Source organism: Sus scrofa, chromosome 2 (assembly GCF_054392235.1).
Source record: "Sus scrofa isolate SSC_HxYL_T2T_F1_AM1 chromosome 2, Sscrofa_HxYL_maternal_Yorkshire_Landrace_v2.0, whole genome shotgun sequence".
Classification (NCBI taxonomy): Eukaryota; Metazoa; Chordata; class Mammalia; order Artiodactyla; family Suidae; genus Sus; species Sus scrofa.
The window spans coordinates 81754193-81766556 of NC_139384.1; the positions used below are offsets into that span (position 1 = coordinate 81754193).

Below are 12364 nucleotides of genomic sequence, written 5' to 3' on the forward strand. Positions count from 1 at the left end.
ACCTAGAGCTCGCGGCTGGCAACGTGCAAGTCCTCGCCAAGTGATACGCACGCGCGAATTCCCGTGCGCTCCGGCTAGAGGCGCTGTGTGGAAACCCACTTACACATTCCGCAAAGAGCGGTGGGCGGAGAAAGCCGCGCGCAAGCGTACAGAGGGGGAGAGGAGGTCTTGCGTGTGGCAGCTGCTGCGCATGCGTAGCCTTGGCTCTGTTCCTGGCCTCTGTCCCGGGTGGTCGCCCGGGGTGTGTCCTAATCCTTCTTTCCCTTCCCTGCGCGGCCCTCGCTGGCACCCGCACCCTCTCAGAACCGCCTTTCTTGTCTTGGACAGTACTTCATTGGGATCCCTGTTATACTTAATTGCTGCCTCCTTACCATAATTAGGCAGCCGTGGGAAGCCCTTTCCATTTCAACAGGCTCAGGGTTGGCCGAGGGCTTGCAGGAGGGGCGGAGTAAGGCTCAGGCTACTGTCGGGGCCCTGGGAATCCAGCAGCGTGACTCCTGATCTCTGCAACGGGAGCCAAGGACAAGGGCAGAGAGTACCAAATCAGACTTCTGTGGGACATTTTAAGGCTTCCTTCATTCACTCTGCCTCCATCCTGGACAATGCAGAAAATAGGCCCTGAGGCTAGATGCGTCTGCCAGGCGCCTTTGTGCCTTTAACTGATCTGAAGAGTGCTGGGGAAATGTCCCCATCTGGAACCCCAGGTCCCGCTGGAGAGCTTGCCTCTTCTCCCTGGTGCCAGGAGGAGGCTCGCATTTTGCAGACTCCACGGAGGTGGCGATCTCAGGAGGCCAGGGTTGGTCAGGCTGTGTCATTGCCCTGCTGGCTCCGGCACAGGAACACTGTGATGGGCTTTAAAGGCTTTTAAGGACTCCTCTGGTGACAACTTTTGGGTGGACCAGATCCAAATCTATGGAGCCAGGGGAATAACAGGGAAGGTAAAGGAAGAGCAGTTCTCCAGGGAAAAAAGCTAGGCAAAGGATGCCACTGATTTTTTTCTAGTTAGCAGAGCTCTCTCTGCCTCTGCTACCAGTACAGAAAAACATATACCCTTGATTCTGGCACATGTCTGTCACCACTTGCCTGTACTTGGTCTGGTGAAACCAAAGGCTTAGAGAGGAGTGGACACAAGAGATCGGAGTTATAGTTCTCATAATTAGTATTATTTATTAAGCACCCAACAGCATACCCTGCTTCACAGAGGGAACTCTTTTTTGACTTTTTAGGGTGCACCTGCATATGGAAGTTCCCAGGCCAGAGGTCTAATCGGAGTTATAGCTGCCGGCCTATGCCACAGCCACAGCAACACCAGATCCATTAACCCACTGAGCGAGGCCAGGGATGGAACCTGCGTCCTAATGGATACTAGTCGGGTTCGTTACCACTGCGCCACCACAGGAACTCCCACTTAGGGAACATTTGAAGATCCAAGTCCCCGCCTGTCCTCAGGAAAATGTACCCTCCACAGCAGGTTTGTTTGGGTTTTTTATTTTGTTTTGTTTTTTGCCACACCTGCAGTGTGTGAAAGTTCCCTGAAGGAGATACTGAACCTGTGACACATCAGCAACCTGTCACTGCAGTGACAATGCTGAATCCTTAACCCACTATGCCACAAGAGAATTCCTACAACAGGTGTTCCTAACCTGGGGTCCATGATCTTTAGGATGTCCATAAACAGCTCCCTAGGGGACCTGGGGGAATCTGTTGACTGCCTAAAGTTTTTGTGTGTTTTTTTTTTTTTTTTTTTTTTTTTTTTTTTGTCATTCCCATGGCATGCAGAACTTCCTGGGGCCAGGGAATCAAACCACATCACAGCAGCAACCTGAACCACAGCAGTGACAACACCAGTCCCTCAACCCATTGAGTCACCAGGGAGCTCCCGTCCGAAGTTGTTTGCAGAACTTTTCACATATCTGTGTGAACATTTTCCTGAGAAAGGAGGTACCCAGCTTTCATCAGATTTCTCAAAGAGTCTAGGGATCAAAAAAAAAAAAAAAAGTTCGGAGTTCCTGTCGTGGCTCAATGGTTAAAGAACCCGACTAGGAACCATGAGGTTGTGGGTTTGATCCCTGGCCTTGCTCAGCGGCTTAAGGATCCAGTGATGCTGTGCATTGTGGTATAGGTCGCAGACACAGCTTGGATCCTGAGTGGCTGCAGCTGTGGCATAGGCTGGTGGCTACAGCTCCAATTCAACCCCTACCTAGTGTGGAAACTTCCATATGGCACGAGTGCGATCCCAAAAAGACCAAAAAAAAAAAAAAAAAAAAAAAAGTTTGCAATTCCTGCTTTAGACATCCAGAGATCTGTTCTGAAGGTTGGCACTTCCCAACACACAGGCCTGGGCCCATCTTCATCAGAATTACTTGGGATGCTTATATCTACAGACAAGTACCTGGGCTCCAGCCAAACCTCCTGAGTCAGTCTTCCAGGGGTGGAGCCTGGGATGTTTTGTTTTGGGGATATTGTTTTTGATGCATAGCCAAATATGAAAACCATTCGTCTGAGTTCACGTGTCCGTAGAAAACAACTTATAGAAAGGGGATTAGCATCAAAATTATGGGGCGGGAGTAGCTGGTCCCTTGCGTCTGTGTCCCCTCCTTGGGAGAGAATACTAGATGGAAGTCGTCTGGGTCAGGGGGAGAGGGTTGAAATCCCATTGGGATGAGCCCCACCCCCATCATTGGCATTGATTGAGCTAGAATATCTGGGGGTGGGAGGTGGGGGTAGAGTAGCAGCTCTGGCCCAGGGCTGGGGGCAGGCCAGCCAGCCAAAGACACAGGTGTGGTTTTGGTTTGAGACTCTCATGACGGAGTTAATCCCTCCAGGATGTTCCACCCCAAATCCACAGCCTCCCAGACAAACCAGTCCCACGATCTTGCCTGGGCTCCACCAGCCTGACATGTCTGCTCCTCGTCTCCTGGCCCGGGCCTGCTCACCACCTCCCTTGAAGACAATGGTAGAGATTCTGGGGTGGTAGCATCCGGAAGGCCTGGACCTCAACCTGCCCCTCCCTGGCTTCACTCCGCCTCCATCTTGTCCCGCACCTCGGCTGGCAGCCCCTCGTAAAGGGCGTCCTCCACCAGGAGCCCTGCCTTCTTGAGCCCCCCACAGTTGCCCAGTTCTTCTGGCAGCGCCTCCAGCCGGTTGCCCTGGAGTTCCAGGCGGCTCAGGGCCCTGAGGGCCCCCACCTGGGGTGAGAGCTGGCTCAGGTGGTTGTAGCCCAGGAGCAACGTCCGCAGCTTGCGGCAGAAGAAGAGCTCGTCGGGCAGAAACTCCAGGGTGTTGTAGGAGAGAGCCAGGTGCTGCAGGTTCTGGAGGAGGCCCAGCTCTGCTGGCACGGAGCGTAGTCCGTTGTTGGAGACGTCCAGCAGGCGGAGGCTGGAGCACATGCCGAGCTGGGTGGGCAGTGTCTCCAGCTTGTTGTGGCTGAGATAAAGCTGCTCGAGGCCTCGGAGCTTCCGCACGTGCTCAGGGACATAGGCGATCTGGTTGTGCCACAGCCGCAGGGTGACCAGCTTGCGGCAGTGCTGGAAGCTGAGGATCTCCTCGATGGACCGCAGGTGGTTGTCCTTGAGATCAAGTTCCTGCAGCGCGCCCAGGCTGAAGATGGCATGCGGGATGCGCTCCAGCCCACAGGCCACCAGCTCCAGCTCCCGCAGCACCGCCAGCTTCTTGAGGCTGTTCAGGGCCAGTAGGCGGGCCCCGTCGTTGTGCAGGCTGAGCCGCTGCAGGTGCCCGGCCACATCGGTCACGCTGGCGGGCACTTTGCCAGCGTTGCTTCGCAGAGACAGCACCTTCAGCTGCTTCAGCTCCCGGAGGCTCTCGAGGGTCGCTGCCCGAGCCAGCTCTGGGGGGAAGAGCCCCTCCAGGTGCAGCTCATCCAGGCCACGCAGCCCGAAAACCCAGAGGGGCACCTCACGGAGCTCCTCGCACTTGACCCGGATGACCTTCAGGCGGTCCCGCAGGAAGATCTGCGAGGAGAAGGGCAGCCTGGCGGGTGAGTGGAGCAGGCTGAGCTCCTGCAGGTTCACCAGCTGCGAGAGGCCCGGGGGGAAGGTGATATCACCGATGGCCTCCAGCCGCAGCGCCTCCAGCTCGCTGAGCTCGAAGACCGTGTCAGGCAGCCCCGGGAGCATGCAGAGGGCCAGCTCGAGCTGGCCCCGGGTGTTGCGCTGCAGCTTCTGCCGCAGCTTCTCGGCCGTCCACTCATGGTTGAGGTTGAGCTGCTTCAGGCGGCTCTCGCTGACCTCAGAGAGGAAGACAGCGAAGCGCTTGGAGTACAGCGAGTCATACTGGTCAATGAGGTGCAGCATGAAGGCGAAGTCGTTCTTGACGTCAGGGATGTCCCCCATGCCCGTCTCCTCCCGCACAGACCGGAAGGAGTACTCCTTGAGGGGCCGGTGGAAGAGCCAGTAGAGCGTGTAGAGGCAGGTGATCCCGTACACGCACACGAAGGAGATGTAGCAGAAAGCCAGCTTGGAGAAGAGGTGGGCCTTGGTGTGGTTGCAGCAGAAGCTGGCGTAGCCCGTGACTTCCGAGGTCTCCACCCTGCAGGCCACCAGGAAGCTGATCTTCTCCACGTAGATGAGGTTGTAGACCAGGATGGCCAGGAACTTGCACACCTTGAGCACCGTCTGCCGGATGTACATGGTGTACAGGATGTCCCCCTCTTCCACATGCACGCGGAATTTCTTGACCTTCTCAAACAGGGCTTTGGCCTGCTCCCCTTCCTTCTTGTCCAGCAGGGTGACGGCTGGTGGCTCCGTCACCACCTTCTCAGGCTCTGCCAGCACCTTCTCCTTCTCACCCTCACCTGCCTTCCCTGGCCCTGCCGTGGCTGCCACGGTCACTGCTGGCCGACCGGTGGCAGCAGCGGCAGTGGGGCCCTTATGGTTCTCCCCAGAGACCTCAGACAGGGCCCGCGTGGTCCATGGCGAGTCAAAACACTTGCCCAGGATGGAGATAAAGTGCTCGATCTTGGAGCTGGTGCCGGGGAACTTAAACCAGAAGCTGGTGCAGACCATGAAGATGAGCGTGTGGATGACGACCAGGTAGGGGAAGTACTTGGCGTACCAGTGGAGAGCCGTCTCATAGCAGAGCTGGTTAATGAAGCTGTACTGCTGCAGGTCCAGGTTGTTCTTGAGGCCGCTCACCTCCCGTAGGCCCCCCATCTGCTCAGAGACCCCCCGGGGCAGCAGCTGCTGGCATGGGGCCTCTGATAAGTTCTCCCGGAGTTCATGGCTAGGCAGGCAGATGATCTTGTCCTGCGTCACCTGGGGAGGGGGAGAGGGTGAAAGAGGGTGAAGAAACTGGGTGGCCTGGGAAGTTGAAGGAGGGGAACAGGCGGAAGGCGGGAGAGACCCCATTTGATCCTCAACTGTCCCCAGCTGGCTGTGACTTTGGAAGAGTCAGTAAACCTCTGGGCATTGGACTTCGGCTGAAAAAAAGAGCTGGGTTGAATTGCGTCCTTGGAAAAGATGTTGAAGTCCTCACCCCCATACCTGTGATGGTTGTCTTGTTCGGAAATAGTCTTTGCAGAGCTGATGTGATCAAGTTGAGGTCATTGGGGTGGGTGCTGACCCAGTAGGACTTTGTGCTTTGTAAAAGGGAGAAATTCGGACAGAGACACACGAAGATGCTACGAAGATTTAAGGAAAACGTCACCTACAAGCTAAGGAATGCCTCAGGCCACCAGAATCTAGAAGAGAGGCATGGAACGAACACATTCTCCCTCACAGCCTTCGGAAGAAACCAGCGCTGTCAACACTTGGATTCCAGACCGCCAGCCTCCAGAACCGTGAGGAGATAATGGAAGACTTCCGGGATCCCAGGCCCCGCCCCCAACCAGGCCCCGCCCCCGCCCCGCCCCTTTACCTGGAGGGTGCAGCCGAAGACCCCGATCATGAGCATAGCCACGGTGAGGTACTCGGCCAGTACGTCCCACCAAGGTTTGAGCACTTTGAAGGCGGGCTGCTGCTCCCCAAACTGTTTGAACTCCGCCACCGGAATCATCCCGCCTATGGAAGAGTGCGGAACGGAGGGTGCAGAGAGAGACCCTCAGGAAAGGGTGCCTGGTGCCGTGTCCCCCGAAGAGTCAGACACACGCCTCGGCTTCCAATCTGCGCTGTGCCCCGCTGAAATCTGGCAGTACCCACAAGTGTGTGCTCCCCTCCATTCCCCACCACCCCACCCGGAGCCAGGCAGCTGCGGTCCTCACCACTCTGCTCACTGGGACCCCTGCCCCCATTTGACTCTGCTTGCCCTCTCAGAGCTCGGCAGGGGCGGTCCCTGGGGCCCACACCCCACAGCTTGCCAGTGTGGCCTCCTCCTGGAGCCCAGGCATCTCCTCCCACCCTTGATGCCAATCCGAAACTCTTGCTCTGCTTCTCCGACTCCAGATACGGGGATCCAGGCAGCCAGCCCTGGCTCCCTCCACCACTGGGCTAGAGAGAATCCAGTGGCTCAGGACTTCCGGGGCGTGGGCCCCCCCACCCCCTTCAGGGGCGCTCCAGGCACCACCTCCAACCTCCAACCGGAAAAGCCGGCTGCAGCCTGGCTCTGGTTACGGGCCCCAGGGGCAGGGAGTGACGAAGCTGAAGGCTGGTCAGCCCTAGGGGAGTGGGGGGTGGCAATGACTAGGACACCTGGATTTCTTGCAGGACTAGTGCCCAGGATCTGAGGCAGAAAACAGAGATCTGGGTTCTGAGAGGCAGTGGCGGGGGGGGGGGTGCCAGGACGGGTCAAGGGGCAGAGGATCGGGAAATAGAAAACCCACAGGGAGAGAGGCCAGGGTGACACCTACGACTGGGACAGGGCTGGGCTGCCAGGCTCCTGGGCGGTCAGCCCACTCTGTCTGTCCCTGGGTTTCATTTTAGACCAAGGTATCATTATTCCAGATACAGACAGCCAGGCCCAAGTCACACGGGGGCGTGGACCACGAGCTGGGACAGCACCCTCTCAGACAGGCAGCTGGAGAGCCTCCTCCTCCTTTCTCCCCAAGGCTGCAGGGGGAAGGAAAGGGAGGCAGCAAGCCCCCTAAGCCTCTGTGGGGAGCTCCTAGGCTGGTGCTCATCACCCCCCCCAGCCCAGCATCCATGCTCCCCAATACACAGCCCCTGTTTTCTCACCCAGATTTCCTGGAGCCTGCTATGCTTGTCCTGGTAGCCTGTCACTAGGTGCAGGCTGGACAAGGAAGGGAGGCATCTGGACCACCAGCTGGTCCTCCAGCCTCCCACCCACCTCCAGGGGGAAACTGGTCTCTGTCCCACACCTCAGCCAATTGCTGACACCTCCACGACTTCCTTTTTGGTTCCCGAAATCTTAAAGGCCTTAGAGTTACTCCGGAGTGAGGAAAAGGTGGAAGAGGGGGCAGGGATATAGGACGCAGGCCTGCCCACTAGGCTGAGGCAGGTAATCCGCCACACCCCTTAATCCTGTAAGAGGCTTCTACCTCCCTATGGGGGATGGCACGCAAGGGACAGGGACACACCTGCCCACACCCGGTCTAGGGGAGCCCCCTGACTCAGGTTCTGACTCACCCAGCATAGACGCACGCAAGGGGGTGCACAGACAGAGCACACAATCCCTCACCCAGTGGCCCATCCCTCACAATCAGTATCACGGTCTGTCCTAAACTACAAGCCCGGTAAAGATGCTCCAGCGCATCACAGATTCAGTCAGTGGGGAATCTGATAGAAAAACACATTTAGGGCAGCTCAACAGCCCCCGGGGGGGCAAATTGGAGCCATCAAAAGGGACATCCTCAGGGCATTCTGGAGTGTGCACATCTGTACCAGTGTGCACAAAGTGCAAATACACATTAAGCCAAGGGGAGACCCAGGACCAGGGAGCCAGCCATCTGCTCTTCTAGTTCTGGCCCCCTGTCCCTGTGAGGGACACTGCTCAACTCCTTCACCTGAGAATGGGAACTCTGGGGCTGCAGCAGAAATGCTCCACAGATGGGCAGGAACCAACTTCTTGCCCAGGAGTCCCTGCCATCCTTTAGGACCCATCTCACACTGGTGGAAGCTCTGCCACTGGCCATCCCAGGTCTGCTACCAAAGGCAGAGACACCCAGGGTCCCCAGCCGATGGCCCAGAGGCTCCCGCAGAGCAAGGTGTATACACAACAGCATCCGAGACTGACGTGGGGTTATTATTATGTCTCCATGACTCAATCTTGATCATCCTGAACCTGCCATTAAGCTTTCCCAGAAACAAGCCTGCCCCACTCTTTGTCTGAACATGGCTGGTGGCAGGGCTCGGGGAAAGGCTTCATGGGGGATTGGGGCAGAGAGCTTATGGCTACCAGACCATTTCATTGCCCTTTTTTTCCCGCTCACCCTATGGCATATGGAGTTCCTGGGCCAGGGATCAGATCCAAGCTGCAGTTGTGACCTATGCCACCACTGTGGCAATGCTGGATCCTTAACCCGCTGTGCTGAGCCAGGGATCAAACCTGCATCTCAGTGCTCCTAAGATGCCACCCATCCTATTGTGCCACAGTGGGAACTCCTCAGTGCCTTCTTCTTTTTTTTCTTTTTTTTTTTAATGAGGGATGCACCCACAGCATATGGAAGTTCCTAGGTTAGGGGTTGAATCAGAGCTGCAGCTGTTGGCCTATGCCACAGCCACAGCAATGCCAGATCTGAGCCACATCTGTGACTTACAGCACAGTTCACGGCAATGCCAGGACCTTAACCCACTGAGCAAGGCTGGGGATGGAGGATCCCTCTCCTCATGGATACTAGTCTGATTTGTTACCGTTGAGCCACAGTGGGAACCCCCACTCAGTGCCTTTCTTTTTTTTTTTTCACCCCAACTCTGGGAGCATGGATGTTGGGACCCTCCTTTTCCAGACGGAGGAGTGAAATAACTCTCTCAAGGTGTCACAGCTACAACAGGCATTCAAGGCCAGACCCCTACGTCAGTTCTGTCTGATTGTGTGTGCTCTTTCCATGTTGAGTGAGAACGTCTGGCTGAGATGAAGCATCTTTGCCAAAAGAACCTCAGAAGGGGGTTCCTTATGGTGGAGAAGAGATGGGGGGGGATGTTGGCTTGGCACACAGGCTAGGATGTCCTTGTCAGCCTAGGGCCTGGAATAGGGCCCCTATCCAGCCTTAGCTCCACCCACCCATGCCTCACCCATGCCTCACCCCTGCATCTTCACTCTCAGGCCCTCCCCAAGTCCCCAGCTTTCCTCTAAACACATGGCAATGGGGGGTGCTTCTGGTCCAGCCCCCACCCACAGCCCATGCTAAGAAGCAAAGAAGAAATGGTGACAGCTGTCAGCCCTGAAGTGGGCCTTAGAAGGCACAAGGTCCAACATTTGACTTACACAAAGGAGAAACTGTGGCCTGGGTGGGGGAGGGTGGCCCGGTAGTAGCAGATCCTGTTCTGGGCCCCAGGCCTGGGGACTCCCTACCTATACTTTTCCAAGTGGCCCTGCCGGGACTGGAGGGTCTGGGGAGTCTTGACGTTCAACAGTCCCAGAAGGGACAGTCTGGTGAACCCCCCCCACCAAGTGGTAGGGTTTCTGGGAATTGAGGGGCACACAAGGATGATTTAGAAGCCGCTGAGCAGCGGAGAACCCAGAGCAGAGGACGTGGTCAAGACCCCCAGGTTGATTTCAGCCTGTTGATCTTCACTCCGTCCTTGGCCAGGCCTGCTGGGCTCCCTGGACAGGCGCCCTTGGGCTGACCAGGGCCGGGCCTTTCTCTGCCCCCCACCCCACCCCCAGCTCCTTCTGTGCCCCAGACGGGCGTGGGGCTCAGATCACAGTGCCCGCCGCACCTGGGACGGTCCTCCCGTGGACCAGATCCTCACCCCGCCACGCCGTCCTCAGGGACGGAGAGCCACCTACTCACCGCACGGGCCAGACGCGGATTCCAACTCCTGCGTCCCCAGGAGCGGAGCGGAGCGGCCGGGACTCCCGCAGAGTTCCCGGGCCTGGCCGGGTGAGTCAGGGAGGGCGGGATGTGAGTTGGGAGCCGCCCCGCTTCGCCCCGCCCACCAGCCGTCCCGTCCCCGCCTCCCTTCAGCCGCTCCCAGGTCGCCCCCAGACTCCCGGTACTGCGGGATCGCGGGAGGAAGACGATCCTAATTCTGATGTCCCGGAGGTGGGCAAGGCGCTGGTCGGAGGAGCAGGAAACCGTAGAACTCTGGGCTCCGCTGCAGTGGGGCGGACCTGACACGGGGAAACTGAGGTGGGGCTGGAGGTGCTCGGCTCCCAAAGCCAACCTGTGGACACCCTTACAGAAGCCAGGCTGTGCAGATCTGTTAGGGACGCGTGGAAGTCCTCTTCTCCTCTCTTCGCTCCAGGTGTAGGCACCTGGCCTTGAGACTTAATCAAGGGACGTGGGACCAGGTTCCAAGGGAGGGCAGGGCACTTCCCCCTTCCTACTCTGACCACCCAGCCGGCTGCCCTGCCCAGCCTTGAGGTCAGCTCTCCCCAACCTGGGGGCGGGGAGCAGGGAGGAGAGGGAGTGGGCTGCTCTCAGGTCCTGGGGGGCGGGGATTTGGGCGCAGGGATCAGAGGGCTCTGGGAGGCCAGCTTTTCTAAAGGAGACACTGCCTCCTCTCCCGCCACGACTGCCTCCCACCTTGGGAAGCCTGAGCTGGGTCTTCACTAAGTCTTCGGCCTTGATGTGCTCTGTCTACAAAATTCAAGGGAGAGGGAACCTGGACCAGGTGGAAGAGTAAGACCTCCTCTCCCATGGGGAAAAGAAACCCATAAGTTCACCAGATTAGAGACAGTCTGAAACCTGGAGGGTTGAGTCCCCCCCTCCAGGAAGCTTAGGTTCCTCTGTGAAACCTGCAGTGGGCATGATCCTTGGAGAAGTCCCTATGGGCTCCACCAAAGGCCGCCCAAAGACAAACTTTATTGTTTAGACCAGATAAGTGAGGCTACCTTCTCTCTCAGAGCTTCTGCACTAGCAGGTGTGCATGTGTGAGAGAGAGAGAGACAGAGACAGAGAGAGAAGGCGAGAATGCAAACAAGGAGTTTCCATTGTGGCTCAGCGGCTTAAGAACGTGACTAGAATTCACTTGTATTCAATCCCTGGTCTCGCTCAGTGGGTTAAGGATCTGGCATTGCCGTGAGCTGTGGTGCAGATCGCTGACCCGGCTGGGATCCCTGCTTGCTGTGGCTGTGGTGTAGGCCAGCAGCTGCAGACCCCTAGCCTGGAAACTTCCACACGCTGCAGGTGTGGCCCCAAAAAGAAAAAAAAAAAAAAAGAATGCCAGCAAATAAGGAACAAGATGTTAGTTTGTGACAAATGCCATGTATATAACATAGCAGGGCGAAGTGAAGTGGTAGCAAGGGCCGAGGGCCGTTGGGAATGAATAGTTTCTCCCTCTCCCCTAGTCTCGGAAGAAGCTCCTTGAGATCCACACCCTCGGGGTTCGTTTCCAGCTATATGCAGGGATGAATGTCCTGACACACACTGCTTTGAAGGCACACTTGTGCAAGAGTCTCCGAGGCCCCTGGGATCAAAGCCCACGTGTCTCTCCTCCCTGCAGTGTCCAAGGCCCTTGGGATGGTGTCTGGCCCACCGTGGCAGCCAGTAAATGATGGATGGATGGGAGTTTCCTGGTGGCTCAGTGGGTTAAGGATCTGGTGTTGTCATTGTTGTGGTTCTGGTCGCAGCTGTGGCTTGGGTTCAGTCCCTAGCCTGGGAACTTCTGCATGCTGCAGGTGTGGTCTGGAGAATGAATGGATGTTTAGAGTTCCAGTTGTGGCTCAGTGATAATGAAGGCAATTAGTAGTTATGAGAACGTGGATTTGATCCCTGGCCTTGCTCAGTGGGCTAAGGATCCGGTGTTGCCATGAGTGGCAGGGTAGGTCACAGATGCAGCTCAGATCTGGTGTTGCTGTGGCTGTGCCATAGGCTGGCAGCTGCGGCTCCGATTCAACTCCTAGCCTGGGAACTGACATTGGCTGTGGGTGCAGCCCTTAAAAAAAAAAAAAAAAAAAAAAAAAAAAAAAAAAAAAAAAGATGGATGCTTAAGGTGTTGCCTTAGGTATGGCTCTTGGAGATGCAGACCCTGAGCCAGGGAATTGTTTGCAAACAGTTTCTCAGGAAAGTGATCCCAGGAATCATGAATGAGAGGCAATGGGGAAGGGAAGGGTTAACAAGGCTGCATTAATGAGGGTGCAGGAGCAGGCTGCCAATATGGGCAGCTGGGGCTCCACTGTGCCGGGGAGATGGTGGAAGACACAACTCCAAGTGGTTCCACCTAAGAGGTGAGGGAGTTGAAGCATTGATGCACCAGCTCCTGTCTGTCATGGCTGAAGGCAGCTCTGGAGAGGGGGATGGAGGGCGAATTAATGCCCTGGCACTTTTGACTTTCCCTGCCTGTGTGGA

General features: G+C 56.8%; 1 protein-coding gene across 5 annotated transcripts; it reads right to left on the reverse strand.

The window, feature by feature from the left end:
- Positions 1-371: 371 nt before the first annotated feature.
- Positions 372-9949, reverse strand: LRRC8E (leucine rich repeat containing 8 VRAC subunit E). 5 transcript variants are annotated; one of them, XR_014837646.1, is made up of 5 exons: positions 6354-6464; positions 5875-6017; positions 2880-5273; positions 724-910; positions 372-504 (listed from the first exon to the last, which is right to left on the reverse strand). XR_014837646.1 is itself a non-coding variant. In XM_003123182.5 (3 exons), the coding sequence occupies exons 2-3, from the start codon at positions 6010-6012 to the stop codon at positions 3018-3020; spliced, it is 2394 nt and encodes a 797-aa protein (XP_003123230.1). In that variant the 5' UTR covers positions 6013-6017; positions 9866-9949; the 3' UTR covers positions 1148-3017. The 5 variants fall into 5 exon arrangements, 4 of the variants coding, with proteins under 4 accessions (XP_003123230.1, XP_020939552.1, XP_084869180.1 ...); XM_003123182.5 differs by lacking the exons at positions 372-504; positions 724-910; positions 6354-6464 and adding an exon at positions 9866-9949 and having other exon boundaries at positions 1148-5273; XM_021083893.2 differs by lacking the exons at positions 372-504; positions 724-910 and having other exon boundaries at positions 1148-5273.
- Positions 9950-12364: the final 2415 nt, after the last annotated feature.